Source organism: Branchiostoma floridae, chromosome 11, assembly GCF_000003815.2.
Source record: "Branchiostoma floridae strain S238N-H82 chromosome 11, Bfl_VNyyK, whole genome shotgun sequence".
NCBI classification, from domain to species: Eukaryota; Metazoa; Chordata; class Leptocardii; order Amphioxiformes; family Branchiostomatidae; genus Branchiostoma; species Branchiostoma floridae.
Window position 1 is genome coordinate 3,967,759 of NC_049989.1, and position 24,103 is coordinate 3,991,861.

General features: G+C 41.2%; 1 protein-coding gene across 7 annotated transcripts in view; it reads right to left on the reverse strand.

The window, feature by feature from the left end:
- LOC118425669 (trichohyalin-like) overlaps positions 1 to 24,103 on the reverse strand; it is a 49,477-nt gene that overhangs the window by 19,192 nt on the left and 6,182 nt on the right. For 5 of the 7 annotated variants that reach the window (XM_035834670.1, XM_035834668.1, XM_035834671.1 and 2 more), the window contains exons 2-13: positions 22,622 to 22,690; positions 18,358 to 18,450; positions 16,321 to 16,442; positions 15,762 to 15,993; positions 14,987 to 15,172; positions 14,354 to 14,419; positions 11,860 to 13,380; positions 10,831 to 10,930; positions 9,955 to 10,070; positions 8,871 to 8,957; positions 7,643 to 7,744; positions 1,341 to 1,431 (exon numbers count right to left, since the gene is read on the reverse strand). In XM_035834670.1, coding sequence (XP_035690563.1) covers positions 1,341 to 1,431; positions 7,643 to 7,744; positions 8,871 to 8,957; positions 9,955 to 10,070; positions 10,831 to 10,930; positions 11,860 to 13,380; positions 14,354 to 14,419; positions 14,987 to 15,172; positions 15,762 to 15,993; positions 16,321 to 16,442; positions 18,358 to 18,442 — 2,708 coding nt within the window. In that variant the 5' untranslated portion in view covers positions 18,443 to 18,450; positions 22,622 to 22,690. The remainder of the gene's footprint in view (positions 1 to 1,340; positions 1,432 to 7,642; positions 7,745 to 8,870; positions 8,958 to 9,954; positions 10,071 to 10,830; positions 10,931 to 11,859; positions 13,381 to 14,353; positions 14,420 to 14,986; positions 15,173 to 15,761; positions 15,994 to 16,320; positions 16,443 to 18,357; positions 18,451 to 22,621; positions 22,691 to 24,103) is intronic. The other 2 variants (XM_035834672.1, XM_035834675.1) reach the window with 2 other exon arrangements.

Consider the following 24,103-nt stretch of genomic DNA (forward strand, 5'->3'; position numbering starts at 1 on the left):
CATTTTCTACTTCAGACACTTCTAATACAGGGATGCCCTTCGGAGAGGCTATTTCATTCACACTGGGGCTTTCAAATACATCATCGTCATCATCGTTACCACAGCCACTTGCCTCGATAGCACGGAGGCGCTGAATTACCTCCATCGATGCTAGATCGTCGTTTTCAAACGAGCTACCCTCGCTGTTGGTGTGCGACTCGCAGTACGAGTCAAAGCTCACGGATCCTCGCGTGTCAATGGCGGCCAAGCGGCGCATGAGAGACTGTCTCCTGTTTCTTATGGCTCCGTCGCTGCGCAAGCCGCATGTGTGGAAACGGAATGGAAAAAATGATGTAAACAGGAAGACGACGGCACAGCTAAACCCATCTACAAATTCTGCACATGTGTGGAACAATTTACATGCAAAGTGGATACCAAAGATAAATTTAATCTACATTAGGAGGGCTAGTGCTAAGGGGGCTGCATGGGAGAGGATTATATTTCCCTTTTCTATCTTTCCTTACAACTTCCTAGCTACACCTATGCTTGGATTGAATTGCAAGCAGAAACAATATGCCTAATTGCCCACCAATATGATACTCTTCCTCTTCTAGGAAAATGCGACTAAAACCTTAAAGGAGGGTTCGAATATAAGCCCTGCAACATCTTGAAGACAGGGTTTTCCAAGCCATAGAAAAGAAATGACTAAAAAATATAATACGCAATGTAAAACTAAAAAACATGGCATGAAATTGACTGATTTTGCAAATTCTGATATTCCACGCATGTGGCATAAAGAATGGTAAATCCTGAACAACTTCTTTCGAGGTAAAATTTCACAATAATTAATTATTTTTAATACATAAACCTGTACAGCAGTATATATTATAAAGCAGTAGCAAAATAAGCATGACTGCTGACTTAGTTCTAGCCTTCTCTCACCTCCCGTGACTTTGTTTGGTAGCAAAGTGACATCCTCACAACACAAAAATTCTTCAACCTTCATACATATGTATGAGGTAGACATAAGGGCAGCATAAGAGAACGAAAATCTATCCTATCACCGTGACGGCAGCAATAAACGTTGCCTTTTGCTTGCCAACAGTTAAAGGGCATTTCGCATTGTTCATGACACAACCACCCACATGTAAACAGGATGCATTTTGTTACGAACTGATGTCAAAACATTGTAGATAGATTTGATCGGTGATATGGGGACAACTGGCAAACTTGTTAGAAGAAAAGGACAGATCATTGCATGGTTTTGTTAATACACAACTGCAAACTTAAGGAAACTGAAGAAGAGGTCTAGTTACCATGATAGTAGGAATAGTCAGAATGATAAATTGAAGTAATATTACCTGAAGTAGCTGTCCTGCTTGTTGAACTCTGGGCTGGCGTGTTTGGGGCTGTCCTCAACATCACTCACAACTTCCGTCTCTCGTTCGTTGTCTGCCATGGTGCACAGAAAAAACAATCAAACGGTTCAATCGATAACGTTTGAACAAAGTGTGAAATCTGATGTTGAAAACTAAGACAATGTTTGTGACAGCAAAAGTGAGCAACAGGTGTGTGAGGAAAGGCTGCTGCTTCTCTAACTGAAAGAATGAGAGTGCAGAAAAGTAGCAGTAAAGTTTGACATGTCGACATGGAATGTCAACTTTGTCAGGCGATGGAGATAAAGGCGATCATGATTAACAATAAACTGTAACATGGAATTCAGTCAGTTAATCAGTTAATCTAATCATTGTGACTCTTGTAACTTGTTTATGCTTGTCAGGTAAAAATGTATGGTGGTATGATGACTAGTATATCTAACATACCTACAAGAAATTGTCAATAAAAAAAATTCTGAGTTTGCAATAATTCAGAAATTACTCTTAGAAATTACATGATGCACATGTATATGGTATCAAATTAACACCATCAAGAACTGACTGCAAATTCAGGCCTGTGAAAATTATTTATATAGCATTAAGTTTTGATTCCAAATTTCAATCATTTTCCCCTTAATCCCTATGTGAAATTTCCCCCCATTTTCAAAACATATGATCCGTCCCTTTACCTACTAAATGTTAAAAATCAAAATATCAACTATAAAAACAAGTCAGTGTTAGATATATTGCAATCAACTAATGATGAGTTTTTAACCCATCAAAACTTATATTTCAGCAAACATACCAAAATAATTTCTCACTGAAATTTTAGCAACAAAATATGCGTTTGACTGAAATTTTCCATTGTGTTTCCTGTTTCAGTCCTGAAAAAATTTTGGTCGGTAGGTAGGGATTACCAAAGTAAACTGAAATAATAATAGAAACATCCTTCATTAGATAGGTCAAGCAATGTTTTTACTTTAATAGGAGAAAAACTCTAACTGGAAGCTATGTGACTGCACTGCCCACCCCCAAACTAGTATAGGGTCGGCAGGTCTTTCTAGGGTAGGTAGGGAAACAGGAAACACAACATTTTTTTCTCTAAGCCTCAAGCCAAATTGAATTGCATATCATGTCATGGAACTTATATTAGCACTGTCATTAATTATTCAGTGACATGAATTCTTAAGGACAGTGATATGAAAAATTGATGTCTAATGTTTCAGCATAATGAAATCATGATAGAGTCCATTCCAAGACACCATGAGGGTTTTTAGGCGATATTTATAATTAGTCTGAATTATTTTGAATAAAAGAATATCTGAGCCACAATAATTAAATTATTTTCAAAAAATTCACTAAGAAAATACTCATTTATTTGAATTTCTTTGAATATTTTAGAAACATTTTGAAAGTAACTGTACAAAAATATCTTTATTTAGAATAATTGTGAAACCTCTCTGTGATTATTTCACATTTACAAATATTTACAAAAAATGGTAAACCTGGCCAAATGGTAAAATTAGTTTATTGCCCCCATAAATGTAAGCCCTATTGTTGCATCTGTATATTTTTAGATTTCACTGCTGGGCACTGGTGGATCCTTTGTGAGGGGCCATTGTTGCATGGCACCCAACCATACTTTGCAAGGATGTGTGAATTGCTATCTTCCCAGCCCACCGAACCATTTACAAAAAATGGTAGAAAATGGTAAATAATGGTAGAATGCTGTTATCATTATTTAGAAACCATTAGAAGTATCCAATTCCACACCATGAATATTTCCAAAGTTTTACAGGACCAGGGAAATATTTATAAAGTTGAAACAGTGTTAAAAATATTTCTGAAGTATCAAATGTCCTAGACATATAATTACAAAACTTTAAAATCAATTCTAAACAATGGCAACAAACATCCGCATGGTGTCTTGGAATGGACTCTAATAAAGAAGAAGGCCAATTTAAGTTTCTTTGCCCAGTAACAAACTTATAAGCATTTTTTAAGTTTCCTTATTTGTATCTGTTGCCTTCTTAAAAAAACAGTAGACTGTCAATCTGTCATTGAGTATGGTTGTTATAGAAAGAGTTTCTTTCTGTACAAATCTTCAACAACAAAATTAGATTTCTTAAAGACTCAAAAGGTTTAATCTTCTTCCTTCCAAATAGTCTGCTGGTACCAAATTTGAATGCCTAATTGGGTTCGGCAGCAGCATGTTAATTCATTTTGTCACCCTTGTCAAGCTGCCTTGTAAACCCCAGGAGAGCCTCTGACTGCCCAAACCAGTTCTATTTTACAGTAATTGACACGTGATACAGCACCAATATGGCTGCTACACGGTCCTATCATATGTTGTTTACCTATTTTCTAGATGAATATGCAAGCCAGCTGATACAGAATCGCTTGTGCTCTGGCTATTCAATGCCTGTTGGGGTAACGACTCTGCCAGTGGACTAATAGGATCTCCCTGACCAGACAATGCAACAGGTGTTTCTCCTGTTTGTAAGCGGAGACATGTTGTTCTGTCCCTGAGTGACCCTGACTGTGGAGCGAGGGCTGCACAGAACTAGAAATCCTGGTGGGAACAAAATGATGCAACAGTCTGCACATGCTGATTACATCAGATGTTCAAGTCATGAAAGGACATTGCTGTGGTGCCAGGTACTGTACATTTCTGTTATGTGCTCAGAGAAGAAGTAGAGGTACAATTATGGCTTGTGTTTCCAGGCATTCAAAGTGATAAGGAAGGCAAGCACTTCTCATAGCTCTTTGTGGATTTCTGGCCCAAAAGAGAGATGGCTGCAAACGATCGAAAATTGGCGTGCGAAGAGTCGACGTCGCAATTGGATTCTTGCGGCGACGCTTACACTAATAGGATTTGCGGAAAATGCAGCAGGGAAAACGATGACGACGACAGTTTTATCCAGTGTGGGGGGTGCAAGACGTGGTTCCACTCCCACTGTAGTGGGCTACTGGAGAACCTGTTGGACGATCTGGTGGATTGTGGGGAGAAGGATTACATCTGCTACACCTGCTTACAGCTCAGGAACAAGGGAAAACGGCAGAAGACAACAAAACAAGGGAAATCTCAATCCCTGAGAGTAACAAAGGAGAAAAGAGAGACGCACAATCAGTATGACCTAGTAAATGGGACAGCCAAAAATGGACAGGAAACAACAAACAGGAGAAGTGGAAAATTGGAAACTGTAACACAAAGTGCCTCAGAGAAATGCAAGAGAAATGTGCCTGTTGGACAAAGTCAGGGGTTTCATACTGAAAACAATGTAACGAGCGCAACGTTTATAAGAGCACTGACAGACAGGGTGGTCTCTTTAGAAGCTGCTAACACACAACTGAATGAAAGGGTGGCCCGTCTTGAACTCGAACTGTCAAAAATGAGTACAGTGTGCCAAGTGGAAAATGGAGATGCCAAGACAGATTTCTGCTACACCAATCCCACGAATGCTTCTTCCACCGATTTTGAAACAGAGACCGTACAAAGCGAGTGTGCAATACCGACAGAGTACATGTTCCGCGACTACCAAGTTCAATCTCTCAGCCATCCAGACTCATTAAATGAAAATGCTAGTGCAGCAGTAATCAATGAAAATGTGGAAGAGCGCAACGACGACCACGTGTGTGCCAAACAAGCGCCGTTGAAGCACAGCCACCCTGCTGCCATGGTTTCCCATCCTAAGACATCGATTAATCACCCCGATGATGATGAAGAACAGGCAGAAATCTTACTCATCGGGGACGAGAACATCAAGGGGATTCAACCTCTGATGCTCCATAAAGACCTTAAGCTGGCAAAACATTCTGCACAGATCATACAAGACGCAGCCCTCTGTCTTAAGAACACGCACTACACCCGGCTAAAATGCCTTATTCTCCACATTGGGATGAACGACGTCAGGATGACAAGGAGCACGGACGATGTCGTTCACAATTACGACGTCCTGATCTCCAAGGCACAGAAGAAGTATCCATCCGCTTGCATAGTTCTCTCGCTCATCCCACCGTGGAGGGAGATATCTCTGATGTACAAGCGCAAGCAAGTCAACGACTTTCTCTGGGACATCAGCACAACAATAGCCACAGCCGTGTGTGTTGATAATGAGAACTTGGGCACGGAGCGACCCATTCTGATCAAAGCAGGACTGTATCAGTCTAATGGTAGGCTCCTCAATGCCTACGGTACAGCCTTACTTGGCTCCAACTTGAAGAAAGCCGTTGACGCTGCCATTGAGCTTGGTAACAAAGAAGCACCGCAGACAGTGTTGCACGATGACGTGATAGAAACAGACATTAAACAGCAGTCTGGGACCCTCGCCAACAGAGAGTGTGTTGCTACTACTTCTCAGGGCAGCATCCAACAACATATGTCAATAGAGGCACAAGCAATACCTAGACCAAGCAACAAACTGTCTCCAGGATTTGTGAGTTACACAGACACTGGAGATGGATCCTTTCCATGGGGACACGCTGTTCCCAATGTGGTAAGCAGTGGGCCACCAACAGGTCCTGCACACAACTTGCAGCATCCAACAACATACATGATGTGCCCACAGCCACACCCCTATCCGCCACTACAACCAAGCCCCGTACAGGCCATCACTATAACCCAAGCACCACCAGTGCAGCAGATACCTGCAAGGCAGCATGTACCCATGGGGCGGCCTTCTCCACAAATGGTAACACCCGTGCATGCCGTACCCATTCAGCCAGCCGTATTCACCCAGGGCCAGACAGTGCAGCATCAACCCACACCCATGCACCAACCCACGTACGGACCGCCCCTGCATGGCAGACCCATGTTCGCTGCACACAGACAGCAGTCCAGACCTGTAAAGTCTATGCCCATGGTGCACACTACATCCATACAGCATGCACCAATAGGGCAGGCCATACCCATGCAGCGACCTTCCCCCATACCACCCACGTCCCACGGACAGACAGCACCCATGGGACAGCTTTTACAAATGAGGCAGCCTACAACCATGAGACACCCTACACCTATGGGACAGTCTCCACCCATACCGCAACCTAGACCCATGGGACAACTTTTACATGTGAGGCAACCTCTCCACCTGGGTCAACCTCTACATGTGGGACAACCTACACCCATACAGCCTGCGAGGCAGCCTGTAAATGCAGAATGGGCAATGACAGGAATGCATCCCTAAATAAGCTGCATCTGCCTTACAAGGTCAGAGTAGACTTCCGTACAAGATGCTGAGAAATTCCACTTGTTTTAACTTAAAATATGATTATAGAAATTTTTGGTGGAAAATTATTGGTTATGACTACTTTTTAAATTAAAATGGTAGCAATTTCAATTTAGAGAACCTTCACTCTAAGTCTAAGCCATAGAAAAGTTGTTGTTGGAAGAAATCTGTATAATTTAGTGTACCTCAGACACCGTAGTAGATTTTTGTATTGTCAAACTTTTTATGATATCAGTGAAAAAGTGATCTGCATGTAAAATTAATTAATGTAATGACAGTCTGAGAATAGTTGGATTTTGTGGTCCAAACCTGCAATAATTACAGGGCTCATTTAAAAATGCACGGAGTAATTTTTTTCTGCACATAATTCTTAGACGATTGCGCACATCTGTTTAAGTTTTAGAAAATTGGTACCGTAACGTTACGTGCAATAATTTACAACACCTGTGCTTGAGTAGCATAATGAATATGAGTATTGTTTCAACTGCATATTTGGTTAAATGCTGTCAAAATGTATTTTCCTATCTCTTTGTTTCTTACAAAATGTTGCTGAATTGTTTTTTTTGCATTTGATTATTGTGAACATGCCTAACTTTTGGAATCTTCGTGTATTACATTACTAGTAATAAGAGGCCTGCATGTTAAATAATTCTTGCTGTTTTGTTTAAGTTTTTTAGACGTCTATCGCACAAAAGAATGTTTGAGTCAAGTAAGTCAATATCTTGAATGGGCATGGCTCTAAATCACTAATAAAGCAAATAAACACTGCAACAAATCTTAAGTACAAGACTTGTACATTGTCTCAAACTTGAATGATATTAGATAAGTCTATGAATCTGCATTTTTCTTGCATTGACTATGTCCTAATCAGTAATTTCTCCAACAAATCTGTTCTAGTATGAATTTGTGCACTCAAAAATTCATCATAGCAGGAATTGATCTGATCAATCAAGAAAATCATGATAGGCACAACGCCTTCAAATCAGCCGAATGTTATTCTTATATTGGTACTGATCGAATTAAAGCACATCACAATCTAGTATACGACAACAGGTTTCCTACCGATATCCTCAGCTTCACTGTCGACTACGACTCCATAGCGGGGTGTGCGCGAAGGGTAGGCTTTCACGCTTTCAAAGTCGCTCAGTCCATCCTCTAGTGCTTCTGCAAACGGTAATTGGGATGAATCTTCAAGAGAAATTATGATGATCATGAGTATCTATCAACGGCACATGTACTGGCCACATGTGTACTCCAAACCAAGCCTTTTAAGATACAGAAGCACACACCACTCCAAACTGCAGCAAGCCTTGTAGTAAGCAATTGACCTTCAAAATTCCTTTTCCATATCTCCCAAATTCCTTGACCTTCTTCTGTCCTCCAAATCTCCCATGTTGCATACTCAACCATCTTTCCCGACTTGTTCCTTCGCCGTCTCTTGTCTAATGTTGTACCATTAGGCTAAATTCTCCAGTTTCATGATTTTAAAGAATAGTGTTTGTAGTTGAAATGTTTTCCAAATCTGTCAAATCTTTAAAAAGGGGCAAAGCTTGGAGCGTGATAGTTGATACATGGCAGATGCTCAGTGGTTCACGTTTATGCCTCAAGGCAAGCGCAACAAACAAGGCAAGGAACAGATCATGCTGTGTCTAAGCAGAAAGAAACCAAAAGACCATAAAAATGATACATCCTAACCGTTGTCTCCTTCTAATTCTATGAGCAGAAAATATAAAGAACCGGCAAGCTTCATAATCTACGAATATGAAAACATAAGTTCCGAACAACATAACATAAGTACAAAGCTCCACATTTCACATTGACAACTCTACATCCATTAAAGACCTCTTCTTTTCCATCCTCTTTGGTGCAAGTGGTACTTAGAGCTCTTGAAAATGTTGCTCTCTTCCTAATAGCTGCCGATAGGTGCTCTCCAGATACATTACTAACAGACCAGTATTACAAATGTAGATGCTACATGTACAAGCATCCTCTTGCAATCCTTAAAATGTATATCGACTACAGCATAAAAAACATGAAGGTGACATTCAGGCTACTCCCTATGAAATAAAAGTTATGGATGGTCCAGGAAAAAAACTGTGTATCTTGGTGTATGTGGCATCTCTCTCCCTCTTTCTCTTCAGTCAAACTTCAAGCATTATGCTTAAGATAAATTTTAATACTACTTCCATACCTGATACATGTAGTGCAATGTGGCTTTGCTACAGCTAGCTTTTCTATAGTCAAGCAAGACAAAAAGGATAAAAACGTTTATGCTAGAGTAAGCTCCTACCTCTCCTGTTAGCAGCATGCCTTTTTTGTGGTTTCTCAGATTCAGCTTCACTCAGCTCAAAATCAGTGGTTGCCCTGGAGCCAGATCCTGATGTGTTTTTAAAAAAAAAAACAGAATTGAATCAAGACACTTCATTGAAATTCAGGAGAAAGAAAAAGGTCAAGATTCTGAAGTACAAGCTACTGAAATGATCTACATGTACTCACAAACACAGAAATCTGTCAAATTTACGATTCTTGCATATAGATTCTATGGCAACTTGTGGAAATTTATGCGACTGTGTGATTAAGCCAAACACTAGACAATAAAAGTAATACTAATAGTCCATGTGATTTACATGCCATAATAGTTACTGTAAATGCAGAAATGTTCGCGGTGGATTAATGTTCACGGTTTTTGCGGTGACCACTTCACCGCGAACTTAAAACCACCGCGAACATTTTTCTATTATGGTATTAGACTGCAGTCTATGGTGTAACCGCGAACTTAAATCCACCGCGAACAGTCCCTTTTCCAGCTACCGCGAAATTAAATGCATTTACAGTATTTGCATAATGCAATCACATTGGCAGATAGCTGTTTCTGTGTGACCTTGAAGCCAAGTGACCTTCCTGAGTACTCAATGCGATTAAACTCAGAATGGAAACAATTAGACATTGAGCAAGCCAAAACAGTGCTTTCACACGGTATTACAAATTGCACTAAGAATCTTTTCTGATAAAAATGGCGTGAATCTTTTCAAAAGGAATTTTCAAAATGTCCTATGGCCACACTAATTTAATTTGTTGATTCACAGATTTTTTTACGTAAGAATGTAGCAAGTGAACATCATAAACGCAACGGGCAGGGAAGTTACATGACCATGTTCACTCCATAATCTTGAGTGCACCAAAGCATACAACATGTACACCTGGTCCTTGGGCCTTGTTTCCATGATGTTTTTCCTGTTAAGCATCTTTTTAAAATCCGTGAACCAACCAATTAAAATGGTGTGGCCTAAACTGCTAGATATTAGGCACATTTTTTTATAACGTAGCCCACCAAGTAAACGATTTCATAAGATAGAGAATAGCACATTACAAACCTTTTCCTCCGATGATCTCCTGGAACCTGTCGCGAACAGTGTCCGTCCTGACCGAGTCCAGGTCGCTGGCCACGGTGACGGTGTCAAAACTGGTGATGGGCACGCCTGCTACCTGCCTGTGGTGGGACAACCGGCACTTTAACATGTCATCTCAATATCACCATACATGTATGTACTTTATAACAACCCTTGTAGTTGTACGAAGTAAATCATTCTCCTTTTTCATCCAGTCGTGGAGATTGAATTGTATTTGTCATATTGTTTACCTGGATGTTTATCCTTCATAAATGGACCCTTACATTGTATATCTATCTGTATGCCTGTACTTAGCTCAATGAGGCATGAATGTACAATAAAGGCAGTCATCATCATTATTAATTCTCATGAATATGCATCAAGAGCTCAATAAACAACTAACAAAAGGAGCAAAATTTAATCATTCCTGAGGCAAATTATCATAACAATCAGAACCAATTTCATATTATGAAGAACATTGTAAGAGGGGTTTCGAACATGTTGGTCCAAATCTTTGTCAGACTAAAAGTCATTGCATTTTTGGCACAATTCTAGTCTCTTGTGTGACTTTTTGCTTTTTCCAAGCCCACTCTAATTTGAAAAATATTGGTACTCTAGATTGGTCCAACTGTTTCCTACATCATGCACTTGTTGCTGGAACTACGTAAATCATAAAATGTTTATCTTTACATATTGTATCATCACAGTTTTCGCTGTGATTGCTCTATTGCAAACTCGAATTGTTTTGAGCCAGAACTCAAAACACCACCTTTCCTCTACTATTCAGGAAGTTAATTCCCCACAAAAACAAATAAATATACTGTGCACTAAACATCAACTGGTAGTTATAATCTAACTTACTTGACCATCATTCTCCTAAACCTGTCGTTGTACTCCTCTGTTCTGCAGGTGTCCAGACTTGTGTAGGAGCCTTCACGGTACAGTGGGGGCTGAGACAAACCTGCACCAGCAAATACACAACATACAAAATCTCCTTTCTGTTGAGAATCCATTGACAAATAAAAGTGAAGCTTCAATAGGACAGGACAAATTCTATTGTTATAGAGGAAGATGAAACAAATTGCAATATGAGTAGATGAAAATATAGTAAAACTTGTACCAGCCTTAAACCTCTTCTAGCTGACCTCTACATAAGGACCACCTGGCCAAAATGACCAGGTGGTCCCTTAGATATTTGTCCCGTTGAACACAAACTTTAAAAGCCTGTCATATAGCATAGACCGAATATCATTGGTCCCCAACTGGGGACCTTTTTGACTGTATCAAATTTTCTGCATTCTGTGAATGAAACTTAAAGATTCCCCACTGATTAATAAGGCTACACAAAAATCCAGGAAAAATTGGAAGGTGGTATGTCTTTTCGTCTTGAAAACAAGAATATGCCAAACAGCTTCAAATTCAGACATGGGATTTTAAGAGCTTCAAATTCAGACATGGGATTTTAGAAGATGCCATAAATAGATTCAAGTTTGCATGACCTACATGTAATTACAATGTATAAGTAAAATAAGCTTGAGGCCACAATGCCATATCTAACCCATTCTTGTTCGTTCACCAGTGTGGCAGTATTGTAAGCAGTGCCCTACAAGCACAGTGATGACACCATCTGTAACATCACTTGGACATGCAGAACACTGCACAACACTTTTTCCACAAGAATAGGTTAAACTTAAAGGAAACAACAGGCTATAAGTGAAATCACACAAGGTATGCATGCTGGGTTGATTGGTTCTGACAGTGGATCACTGAAGCAAGGCAGGAAATAAAAATGATGAGGAAATGCTCCTCCACAGATCATTTGTAAGCCATTGTCTCGACAGGTTGAGATGGACAGTAGCAGAGACATTAATGTAGGGGATCTGTAAGCACCTCTTTCTTCCTGCTTCTTTGTTTTCTCCTCTCTCTCTTCATTTTCCTCCTCCTCCTCCTCTTCTACAGTGGTGGAGTCTCCCGTCTCACCCTTGTTGATGCTGTCAAGCTGCTTATCTAGGTACTTTGAAAGAATGTCGATTCTTTCCTTTGGCATTACGTTGATTGTTGGGCCGTTTCCTTCTGGAACCTCTCCGGAATCGTCTAAGGAGCTACTCGTATCCGGTGACGAGTAGTGCCGAAAGCCCCTCCTCACCTCAACATCCTGACTAAGGAATCCGTTCGGGACCTGTTTCTCTGGGCTACCTTCTTGGACTTCCCATGCCTCTTCTATGACTATCCTGTCTGAGGAAGGATGGACTTTTGCAGGAGCGTTGGTTTGTTCTTTTTCCATCGATCGCGGCCGCTTGCTGCTGGGTGAAGCCAGCCGCCTTGAAGGAGAGCCAGGTCTTTGCTTCCCTGGTGAAGGAGATTTTTCCTCCAGCAGGGGTTGTGGCATGGGGCTGGAGTGCCTTGTGGACGGCTTTTGTAGAATTGTCCCCTCCGGGCTCCATGATCCAGAGGTGTGGATGGACTCCACGTCATCGCTGGTGTTCAAGTCATCATGACCACTGTCATGAACATCCTTAGTCAAGGAATCTTCGGTCCTTGCGAATTCAATGTCCCCTTCCAAATCCTTCTTCCACTTGTCATAATCAAAGAAGGCACTATCGCTTGAGCCCTTTTTGTTGGTACCTTTACCTTTCATTTGCTCACTAAAATTTGACTCTGTGTCAGTTGATGTTAAGTCTTTCATTGTCAGGTAGAGGTACTTGCGAGGCATGGCTCCTGACTGAGGACTTTTCCCCTTTGGTTTCTGTTCTGTGTTGACTTTTTCGGAATCGTCACTCAGAGTTGGCTGGTTCCTTCCTGTGCCAGCAGGTTTGCTATTGCTTGGAATAACCAAATCCTTGAATTTGTCCTCAAACTCTTCTGTTCTGATAGAACTTGCGCCACTGTCTGCTCTCGCAGGCTTCTTTTGTGGAGATGATTTCTTCTTAGGGGATGAATTGTCTGCATCACTGACAATAAGTGAATCTTTGAATCTTGACTCGAACTCTTCAGTGGCAACAGAGCTCGCGTCTGTATCTCGTGAATTTTTCTTGTATGGTCTAAGATGCGGCGGAAGTGAATCCCAGACACCCTGCTGCTCCCGTTTTTTGCCACTTTTGCTGCCCGAGCTTCCTCTACTCTTTCTTGTCTCCCCGTCAGTGACGGTTGAATCAGAGTCTGCAGAATTGTGCTTTGAGGACGGATTCATCCATGGGTTTCCTCCAGAAATCTCTCGGAACTTTTTCTCAAAGTCTTCAGTCCTGACTGAGTCCGTATCACTCATTGCCATGCTCTTCGTCTTTTTGACACGGGCGGGTTTGGAATCGTTCTCTAAGTCCTCTCCTGAAAATTCAGTGTCATGGCTGCTCTTTTGGGAAGGCTGGGGATCATGGGAAGGGTGCAAAGAATCATGGGAGCTGCCATCTTCATCTGTGGGGGGAAGGAGAGGAAGGCGTGTTCATGCTGACCCCGGATGACCCCTTCTGCGCAACGGATAATCACATCCATGCATGCAGCTTTCCAGGTTTCAATTAGATATGATCAAGAAATGGACCTGAATCATGCACTATGATAGGTATTTCCCAGATCGCACTTCATTGGTCCTTATTGCACACTGATTCGCTATATATATGTACTGATTGGTTGGGATCTAGTAACTATCATATTCATCATGATTACAACTTATTACAAATAACCATTACAAATTTCACCTTTAAAAGAAAAAATGTGCAGGGAGACTTACATGCAAATGTGCTATAACTTAATACATGCAATTACAGGTTTATGTGAAATTGAAAATATTGAAAAAGAAAAACAGAAAGATACAAATAACAGTTACAATGTTTAAAACAATCATATTTAAGTTCTATGTACAATGATACCTAACTTTGAAATACACAATTGCTTCAGCTTATATTCTGAGTTTTAAGATATAAACTTTTTCAATGAAAGAATATTTGTGGCTTCAAATTCTGTACAATAGCTTAGAGATAAGTCCATGTAGATTCTATCAACTATTGACACCCTAATTAGGGACAAACCAGCATGGATCAGGGGTAGGGGTGCATAAAGGTACACTATCATGTTTGTCCAAGAAATCTGAAAAGTGTGCAAGGAAACTAATAAAATGCCAAAAAATTGCAAAAGAGAGAAACAAATAGTACCAACATTTTCACACAGCATCCCACAAGATCCACATTGGTTAATCCCTTATCACACCTTTTCACCAGAAAAAGAAATAACACAAACTTTACAGAACTAGACCTTCTAACAAGTTCATCTCATTGCTAGTGGGTGCAATGTCAAGTTCAGGATATATGATCATTGACATAAAATTAGGGGTAAGAAACAGGTGCTTGTTACAAGGAAAGAAAGGGTGTAAAGGACAGTAGCCTGGTGGTACCTTTGCTGAATCTGCTCCTGGTTTCTGCGCCTCTGGAACCGTCTGCAGTTTCATATAGTATAGTATCTGTAATGATATAATTTCAAAATAGATAGGGACATCAGCCTCGATGTACTTGTTAACTTCATGCTACTTTAAATCTGCTGATCATGACTTAAACTTGGCTGTATAAGTCAGATCAGACGTGTTCCACTAATATGCATCAAACTAAATGGAGTCTGTTGTCATGAAACACAGTAGGGACCTCATCCTTACATGTATATAGTGAGATACAACCACTGTTAGTCTGCAAAACTGGTGCATCATGCCAAAGGGTGGTTCCACCAGTTGACAAAATACAGAGTGATTCAGAAAATACCAAATCCAAATGGATGTTTATGACTTGTCTATTGCAAACACTAGGGTTACCCTTGAAACAGAATAATGGAAACTTAATAACTTTTTATTTTATCAGCTATTTTATTTCAACTTTGCGTCACATCAGGACAGGACATACAATGTAAGGAACACGTGGGAAACAGACAATGCCTATCTCTCCTCCAGATCTAAAACAAATATTTTCATGACTTTTGTAGAGTTCAATGACCATGAAAAAGCTTATGTTTCTTTTAAGGTGTAAGAAGATGTCACCACCTTGGTCCTGATACTGGTCCTCCTCCTCCTCCCCATCTGAGTAGGTGGACACCTTCCCCTTGATCCTGCGCTGCTTCTGGATCTCATTCTCCACCTCATCAGAGGAGACCACCTGGTCCACGCTCCCCAGGGTGTGGCTACTGCCTGTGCCTAGTCCCGTGTCCACGCTGCCTCCCGTTCTGACCACTGCTGAGAAGCATACTGGACATCAAATAGTACCAAAAACAATCAATAACTACTCCAAAAGAAAAGGGGGGGGGGCTCCACCTTCGAACACATTGATCTACACACTGTGGATTAACAACCCACTCTGTCCACGCTGCCTCCCGTTCTGACTACTGTTCAGAAGTACAATGTAGGAAGAACATCAAGAACCGAAAACAAACAACAAGACCTACCCATGCACATATACCGAATATCAATACAATCCATTCAGGCGTTCTTGAGGTATGCTGGTCTTCTATAAACACACACAAACGCTAACCAAAATATGTCAAAGGTAACTACCCCCAAAAGACAGGGTTGGGCCCTACCTTCGAACACATTGATCTAGACACAGTGGGCTAACAACCCACTGCCCCTATGGCCTCAAAGGCTATGGGACTTTTTCCTTACCCTTGCACACATGTATTCCAACAGCAAAATTGATAGGGATTTCATGAGCATGATAAAGTTGTTTTTTTTTTTAATTATGTTCTAAAGGCTTCCTATTTCATATATAAACACATAGCACTATGATACAATATAAAATATAACAATTTGTTCAAGGAAATACCTTGTTTTTCTTCTCTAGCTGTTGATGCAGTTGTCTCGTCTCCTGTATCAAACTCCACACCCGCTGCCATCAGTACTTCTCGCTCTGTCTTCCCGGGGCGTTTTCTCCGCCCAGGGGACGAACTTCTCAAGGAGGTGGTGCCACTGTCCTTCTCTGGACTCCAGGTTCTTGATGGACTCTTTGGCCTGGAAGATCTTGCAGGACTCTTTGGTCTTTTTTCTGGACCATCAATCTGGGATAAATTATAGAATATACAAAATGTTTTCAAAAAATGAAATTTGTCTACTAAGTATATTTTACCTGGAATAAATCATAAAATGATCTAGGACGATTTTCTAACAAAGCCTGCAAGGTTCATGGCAATTAGTTTGAGATTGAAGGAATGATGGGTGCTCTGCAATAAGCTCACTTTCATGGTACATGCATGGGTCATGGGCCTTCCCGAAAATCATCATTGTAATTTTAAAGGGATATAGATATGATAAAAGGCTTTACAATAAAGTTGAAGCAAGTATTTTTATCAGACTGAAATAAAAGCTGAATCCTGGGTGACACTTACCCTCATGACTTCATACAACTCCCTGTCGATGGCATCCATGATCAAGTCTGCTGCGTCCAGTTTGGGTATGAAGCGAGGACTCTCAGGTTCATCTGCCATCTCTTCCAGGTCAGATGCAATGTCTGAAAAACAGTTATAGTTAAGTTAAGTGTTATAAACTGGGTCAAGACTCAATCATTTTTATTCAAACTGGGAGTTTTTATGGAGGTCCTTGATGCAAAATATGCCCATAACATATTAGTAAAGTCAGGACAACCACTCTACTCAGGAGACTAATAGTAATAAAATATTTTCTATGTGGACAGGTAGTAACTATACACAGCTTGTTGTAATCCATAGGGAAAAACATCTGAGGCCCTCAAATATTGAGGGACTACCACATTGACCAGGTGCATGGTCCTTCTGTAGAGGTCACTTGAACAAGGTTTGACTGTAATCATACATGTAAGCTGGGATGATACTGGCAGTTTGGTGGGTCTGTTAGCATGTCTGAATCAACACTGACCTGACAGCTTGTCTCTCAACTGGTGAAGTGTGGATTATTGTTTATACACAGGAACAAGTGTTTGTTAGGTTGACTAACACCAAACAACCTTTAAACCACAGACCAAAAGTTTGAAATTCCATGCTGATTCAAACTTTGAAACTTTGACACAGAATCTGTGAACCATTTGAAAACAAGAACCTTGAAGTAAGGCACATGTCTGCCTCAAATTTGTACAAACAAACTGTTCTACTTCTAGTCTTACCTGGCATCATTTTCTTACCTTTTCAGCAAACACCTGACAATCCAGGGCCTATTTTCTAAAGTTATAATGTAACAGAAAGCAAAGGTATCTTTTCACAAGTCACAGAACGCAGGTAAAAAATCCCCAAAGCCACTGAAGACAGAATACTTACTAACAGTTTACGACAAACTTCCGTTCTCTTACTTTTCAAATTCTTTACAACTGACGCTAATTTGTAGTGCCTCAGGCAATCTTAGTGTTAGACAGCACCTTAATTACAAGGAACAGGGAGCACTGTAACAGTACTAAGGGTTATCACTGGTATAATTGGTATCTCCTGTCTAAATAATCTTGTACCACCCAACTGTAATGGCGTATGTAAACATTATCTGTTTATACTAAATACGGAAGTTTCACTCTCGTGCACTTACTTCTTGAAAGTTTCCATCTATCGTTTCGTTTGGAAGTGTACGGACTATCCCTCATCCAAACCTTGTAATTTCTACTCATGATGACAACGTTTTCTCCAGACCATTAAATCTATAACTACCACTTGTAAAGACCTCAATCTTGTGCGTCAGTTTGAAAAAGGTGGGAAAAGGTCAACAAGGTCATCAAAGCACTGAGCATGTGCAGAGCAAGGAACCATGGGACTGAACTGAAGCTGAGATTTGATTTCAGTTAAGAAAAGGCTGTCTATTTGAGAAGCAAAGGGAACTACACTAAAATGGAAATCTCTTTAATTCCTTTGACAAGTAACTGTACAAAATAGTAGCTCCAAGGCAAGGGCTTTGTTAGCTGCTCACGGGTCAATCTTCCCACTGGTATTTGCGGATCCTAGTCCGTTTGTGATGTATAGTGAGAGGGAATAAAAGAAGCAGTGTCTGGTTACGTCCACCCTACTCTACCCCCAACAGGTGGATAGTATTACGTTGTTGGCATGTCCACCTTTTCAGGACCACGTGCCATTACTGTGCAAGCACAACTCAACAGAAGGGTGACAACCTGCAAGTCGTAAGGAAAACAAACCATGAACCCTCCAAACCTATAAAACTGTCTGTGGAGAGCGTCTATCAACATGCAAAATTACTGAAGTCTGGGAGACGCTTTTCTACCTAAGCTTATAATTAGCTGTGTCGATTTGGTCTGACTTGGAGAACAAGAAACAAACAAGCTCTAGCCATGGGAAGACAAAACTAACAAAACTAACAAAAAGAAAATGGTTTCCCACACACAATTACAATGTTTTTTTACTAATCCCTGGTGAGTGCTCTTAGCCCTCCAATAGAATAAAGACAGGACAACAAACCTGGATTAATGAGTTCATCCGTATTGTCCAGCGCGTCGTTCTCACTCCATTCCTCATCCCCCTCTGCGCCACTAACAGGATCCATGTCGTAGACTAGTTAGAGGAGAAAACAGTGACATTAGTTCAGTTCATGTCAGTTAGTATCTTTTCAAATATCATTATATAACATGCTTTGGCAAGTATCTTCTATAACTTTGAGTTTAGTGACAATTTCTTGCTCCCTTAAGATAATTTCTACTTTAAGGATTTACAATTGCCATACAGCAACTTGTGAAAAATTGTATGCTTAGGTTTTGTGGTCACTGTTCCTTTTTAAAATAGTCACTCTTGGACATATTACAAAACAAGACCAGTGTTCTCACCAGGCCTTTTCAGCATAGCGGGCCGATACGCTGCGGGCTGGAAAAATGACGCTGTAAAACGCCCGCTACGCTGCTTTTTCATCCAGCGTAGCGGCAAAAAAATGGGGAATAAAAGAAAAATATCGTAGTAAAAATACATAGGCACGCGCCAAGCACGCGCCTTCGCTGTTTCAGGAAGTTATCAACTCGAAGGGAGGTGTTTTACAGCACCGGCCCGCCGTACCGCTGGCTCGCAGCCCCTCCCACCCCCTTGCGTTCCCGCGCGCGGAAATGTAAACACAGACGCGAGAGGGCCTTGCCCGCACGTGATTAGCGGGGTGGGATCTCTCCCCGGAACAGCCGATGTGCATAAGGGAGCGGCGTTGATAAACAGAGGCTGTTACTCGCGGCAGTTGCGTCTTTCTTTTTCAGTACGGAAAATAGAAGCAATTATTTCTGACACATTTCTAGAGCAAGAACGGGTCGCGTTCCAAAATTTCCTGTTCTAAATTTTGCGTGTGCCGCCCTGCGTTCGTGCCAAAAAATAAAAATAAAATGAGTAGCGCGTGTGCTGCGAGTGATCAGTGGGGTGGGGTCTCTCCCCGGAACAGCCAGTTCCCGGGGAATGTCCTTATTTGGGAAGCTCGGTTGACCAACATAGGCTGTTACTGATAGTTGCGTAATTTTTATTTCAGCGCGGGAAATAGAATCAATTCTTTCCGACATAATTCTGGAGCAAGAGTGGGTCGCTTTCCCAAAATTCCTGTTCTAAATTTGAAGCTCTGTATCGGCATTCGTAAGATACAAACCATCGTAAGTTTGTATGTAAAACCCGGGCGTTAGTTTCGCCGACAAGCCCCGTGTGGCCCCGCCCACAAACCGCCAGGGCAGTGTCGGCATCTTTCCAATTTGATCAAAGGGCCGCCGGCTATCAATCAAACGCGGCTGTTGTTTACGTTACAGTTTCAGTCATGTGCCGTGTGCAAGTTTACAGCGAACTTCATGCTACGTAATATTACATTCCTTGGACCTTCTTTCCCACAGCGGTGCTTCTACGAAATATTTATTAGACTGTAACACTGAGTCCCACATGTTTTAAAGAATGGAATCTGACGCGGAATAGCGGTTTTTATCGGGTATTTTCTTGAAACATGTCCGTGGGAATACGGTCAGACTTTTTACCGGAAAACAGAGGAAAACACAGTTAAACACCGGAGAACACATGAAGGAGTGTATAATCTACTGAAATACAACTTATGTTTTGATGAGTAAACATGACAGGTCGCTATGGTTTGCCACAGAATAATCTACATATGGCCCTGGAATGAAGAAATCGTCAGAAAATGCATGAGACTACGGCCCGGACCGCCGCCGCCACCCGGCGGACTGGACGTGCTAATTGTGCAAAATTATGTAACGTTGACGGCTAGAAGAAGCAAGCTTTATTAAGAAATACAGAAAACAGATCCTTATCACAATCCGAGTAGATTCATATATATATCTATGCCAATGTAAAACAGATTTTTGCACTGAAGTTTGGTAGGTATCAGCTGTCTTGTTGTGAAAGTATCAGACCCCGCTAAACAAACATGTATTCTGCAATGAAAACAAACATGGCCGCCGGGTGGCAGCGGTCCGGCCCGTTTTCTGACGATTTCTTCATTCCAGGGCCATATGTAGATTATTCTGTGGCAAAACATAGCGACCTGTCATGTTTACTCATCAAAACATACTGTATTTCAGTAGATTATACACTCCTTCTTGTGTTTTCCGGTGTTTAACTGTGTTTTCCTCTGTTTTCCGGTAAAAAGGCTGACCCCGTGGGAATATCGTCTAAACTCTAACGGTGAGGCGGCGACGCAGGGAGACCGTCAACAACAGTCGTACGGTACGGCGGCTAACAGCGATACTAGCGCTATAAACAAGCGCTTCAACTTCGGATGGCAACCAGGACAATATTTTTAAGTACTGTTGAGCTGAGTAAAGTTTGTTGTTTATGAGTTTTTAGTTGTCTGTGAAGCTTTGACCCGAAATATTGTTACGTCAAAGTCAAACTGCTGAAGACAAGTTTAAGTGACTGCTGCGATTATCGTAGATATGGCCCTAAAAAAAATGATAAAATAAGCCTTCTCAATAGCCTAAAATGCAAGAGCTTCCGGGGGGCTTCGCCCCCCTGGGTCCCCCCACCGGGGCTCTGCCCCTGGACCCCGCCGGGGGCCTTCGGCAGCCCCCGGACCCCTGCCCGACGCTGTGAAAAATTCCTGGTGAGAACACTGAAGACTCTACTAATTAAAGGCCTACTTAAAATGTTCATACCAGCTTGTTCCTACATGTAGCTCAGTCTGCTGCCATTTAGTCTGGAATTCCCATGGTTTATAAACATGTGCTTTTCTTATACCCTTATCAGTTTGTTTATTGTTCCCATCGTAAGAATCCTTAACCATAATTAGCGAGGTCCACAAACAGGAGTAACAGCTTGATACTGGTGCAACACAGCACATCTAACATGATTATCCAGAACAAAGCAGAAGATAACCAAATCCCACTTGATTCCTCAGACTTTATCCCATGGGACATGCCTTTCATGTTGTAATTGGTAGCAGAAACAGGTGGATATTTCCCTTCCAATGTCTGACCAGACAGCTTGTCATCCCAAATTTAGAGGTTTCAATCTATTCTTATGAAAAGTTAAAACAATTCCTAACCCGTAAGCTGTAAAACCGGTACTGAGAGCATTTTATTGGGCTGAAACATGTGAAGCATGTGTAGCAGGGGAGAAGCCACCCCCGATTATAATGTATAATGTACCCAGGTATATTTTGGCCAAGGGTAACATGCATTGGCATAATACCGGTCATAAGCCTTATACCGGTCGATTAAAAATAGTGGAACTTAAAGAGATCTACACATGCAACAATAGTTATTTCTGATGAGGTATGCACACTTCAGACATCTAGGTGTCCAATACATAATTTACAAAGCATCGATAACAATGCATTCGAAGACAACAAGGCCAAAAGTTTTCAGGTCATTTTCGGGGCAGGCGAGCTCGTCGTGGGACAAACACACTGTCACGTTCATCGCCAGATTTGTAGATAATAATCACATGTGCTCACGGCACAAGACGAGCATGATTCAACAGCAATCTTGAATTTCTTTTGGTGACCTACAACTCGTGTAAAAGTGTGAGGAACCGTTGCATTATCGCCCGGATCTACGGCTGAATGGGTCAAATTGAACGTACGCCGCCATTTTCCCGCCATTTTTAATGCTACGGCCAGCAGTAAAGTTTTACGTCATAGCGGTCGTGACGGACCAAAATTAAATGAAAATTCTTGTCAGTATACGCCCATTTTCTCATGACTTTTTGTATGCTCATGCAGATTTTTGTTTTGTGCAACTACTAACAGGAAAGAAAGGAACAACAGAGGATGTATAAAGGTACATAGCGGCAGTTAATTGTGCCGTGTTTCGTTCTGCCGGTATAGTGCACCCCCTTCCAACCACGCGCCCGTTCTCCGTGCAATTCCGCGGTGTGTTCCAATTACGATATTATGTTTTTAGCAGGACCAGAGAGACAAAATAATTTACACAGAAGAAGTGGCAAAGGTAAGCTGTAACAGCAACATGTAACTGGAGAAAATGATGCGTTGATCATTTGCCAAATTAGCATTGCTTGAGAAATTGCTGTAAACCGACCGGTATTATGCCAATGGATGTTACAAATGTACATTCTACTCCTGGAATTAACTCCCCCTTAAAACCATAATCAAGTACTAGTAAGGTGGGGCCAGGGAAGTAAGGGCAAAAAGGGCACTTGTTGTCTTTTTTGTTAGCAGAAACTGTTGTAAACTTCTCAACAACCTCTGTACTGCCTCATCATAAAAAGTCAAGTGCCTTTCAACTTCAAGTATCAGACTCACCTTCTTGTTGTGGTTTCTTTAAGCACTGCAGTGTATTAGATCATCCTGGAAACCTGGAAGAATGGCCGTCTGTAATAAAGAAAAAAGCACAAAATTTCTTGGATTGAAAAAAATTGATTTAATCGCGCTTCTTAGGCCCGTCCTACATTGCCGCGGGGAGGAGTCTACAAGCTCCGGATAGCGGAGTTTGCGTTACACAGACTAAAAAAATGGTACTGTCAAAACTACATAGACATTCCAAGAAGAGGCTAAAGAGAACTTCAAATTTTATACAAGATGTGAATACGTAACGATAAAACAAAGAATGACAATGCTTTCCTTGGCTGAAAACATAACTGTTCTTCTAGCTATCTAAAACACTACCAGATAAGTGTACTTTCATGCTGTTAAAGTAGATAGAACTCTTGTATAATGAAATCATATTTTTTATACCTGGAGTGCACAATATACCAGTACACACAAAAAACAATTTGTCTGCTTCCCTTACACGATGAAAGAGTTAAGAGCCTACAGGGCTCTTGTTCAAGGGAGTCTGAGATTGTCTGGAAGTATTGACTTTGGTGTTGACTAAGGGATAGGAAAGGAGTGACTTTGATATTAAAGGTATGTCACTGCTGCCTGTGGGAAAGGATTTTTGGAAAGATCTAAAGATCATTGCAAGATCATGTCAATATCTAGTCTCTACCAGACTCCGGGTCGCTGGAAAACCGTAGAAATGGAACAAATAGAGGAGTAAGCCGGCCAGAGGAATATAGCCGGCTAGGGAATAGCATGCAACCTGCTGTAGAGACTAGCCAATATCAACAATACCTTGGTGGAGATATTTCCTTTCCAAGTATGACTACTTTTGTATTGTGTATTTCCTCTGTAATTCAAACAATGTTGAAAACTGACTATTTTACCCAGTGAAAGGATCCCTACATGACATACAGTTCATACTCATCAAGTAATCTGGGTCAACTATATATGAGCTATTACTGTCATTTTCATTGACTAAGTGGCTAAACCCTACAGCAAATATGAACATAAAGTTATCATTAACAGGTAATTACACACCTATTGGCCCTGCCAGTCACCCAGACTCAGTGGCACCACATGTACAGTTGGAAGTAGGACCACTTCCTAAATGTACAGCCTGATTAAATCTCGCTTATAGCAGTCTGCCCAATATCCGGCCATGGAGGGGTCAGTTACACTTACAGCCCTGGACAGCAGAGTTTGTGTCACACAGATAATGATGATGGAATGAAAATGTTGGAAGTAATTTTACAAACTTTATGTTGAATAAAAGTGACAACATTTTCACATTTCAGGCTTGATACAACTACAATACTTACAAATAGTCATAGCTTCGAAAGAAGACCACTCAGGGAACAGATAAAATCATCTACATAAATTAACAGGGGGGAGGGGCATTTGTTCCTTATGTAGAGCTACTAGTACTGAGTACTAGCGGTGTCCACTTCTTGAGTTGAATGTACA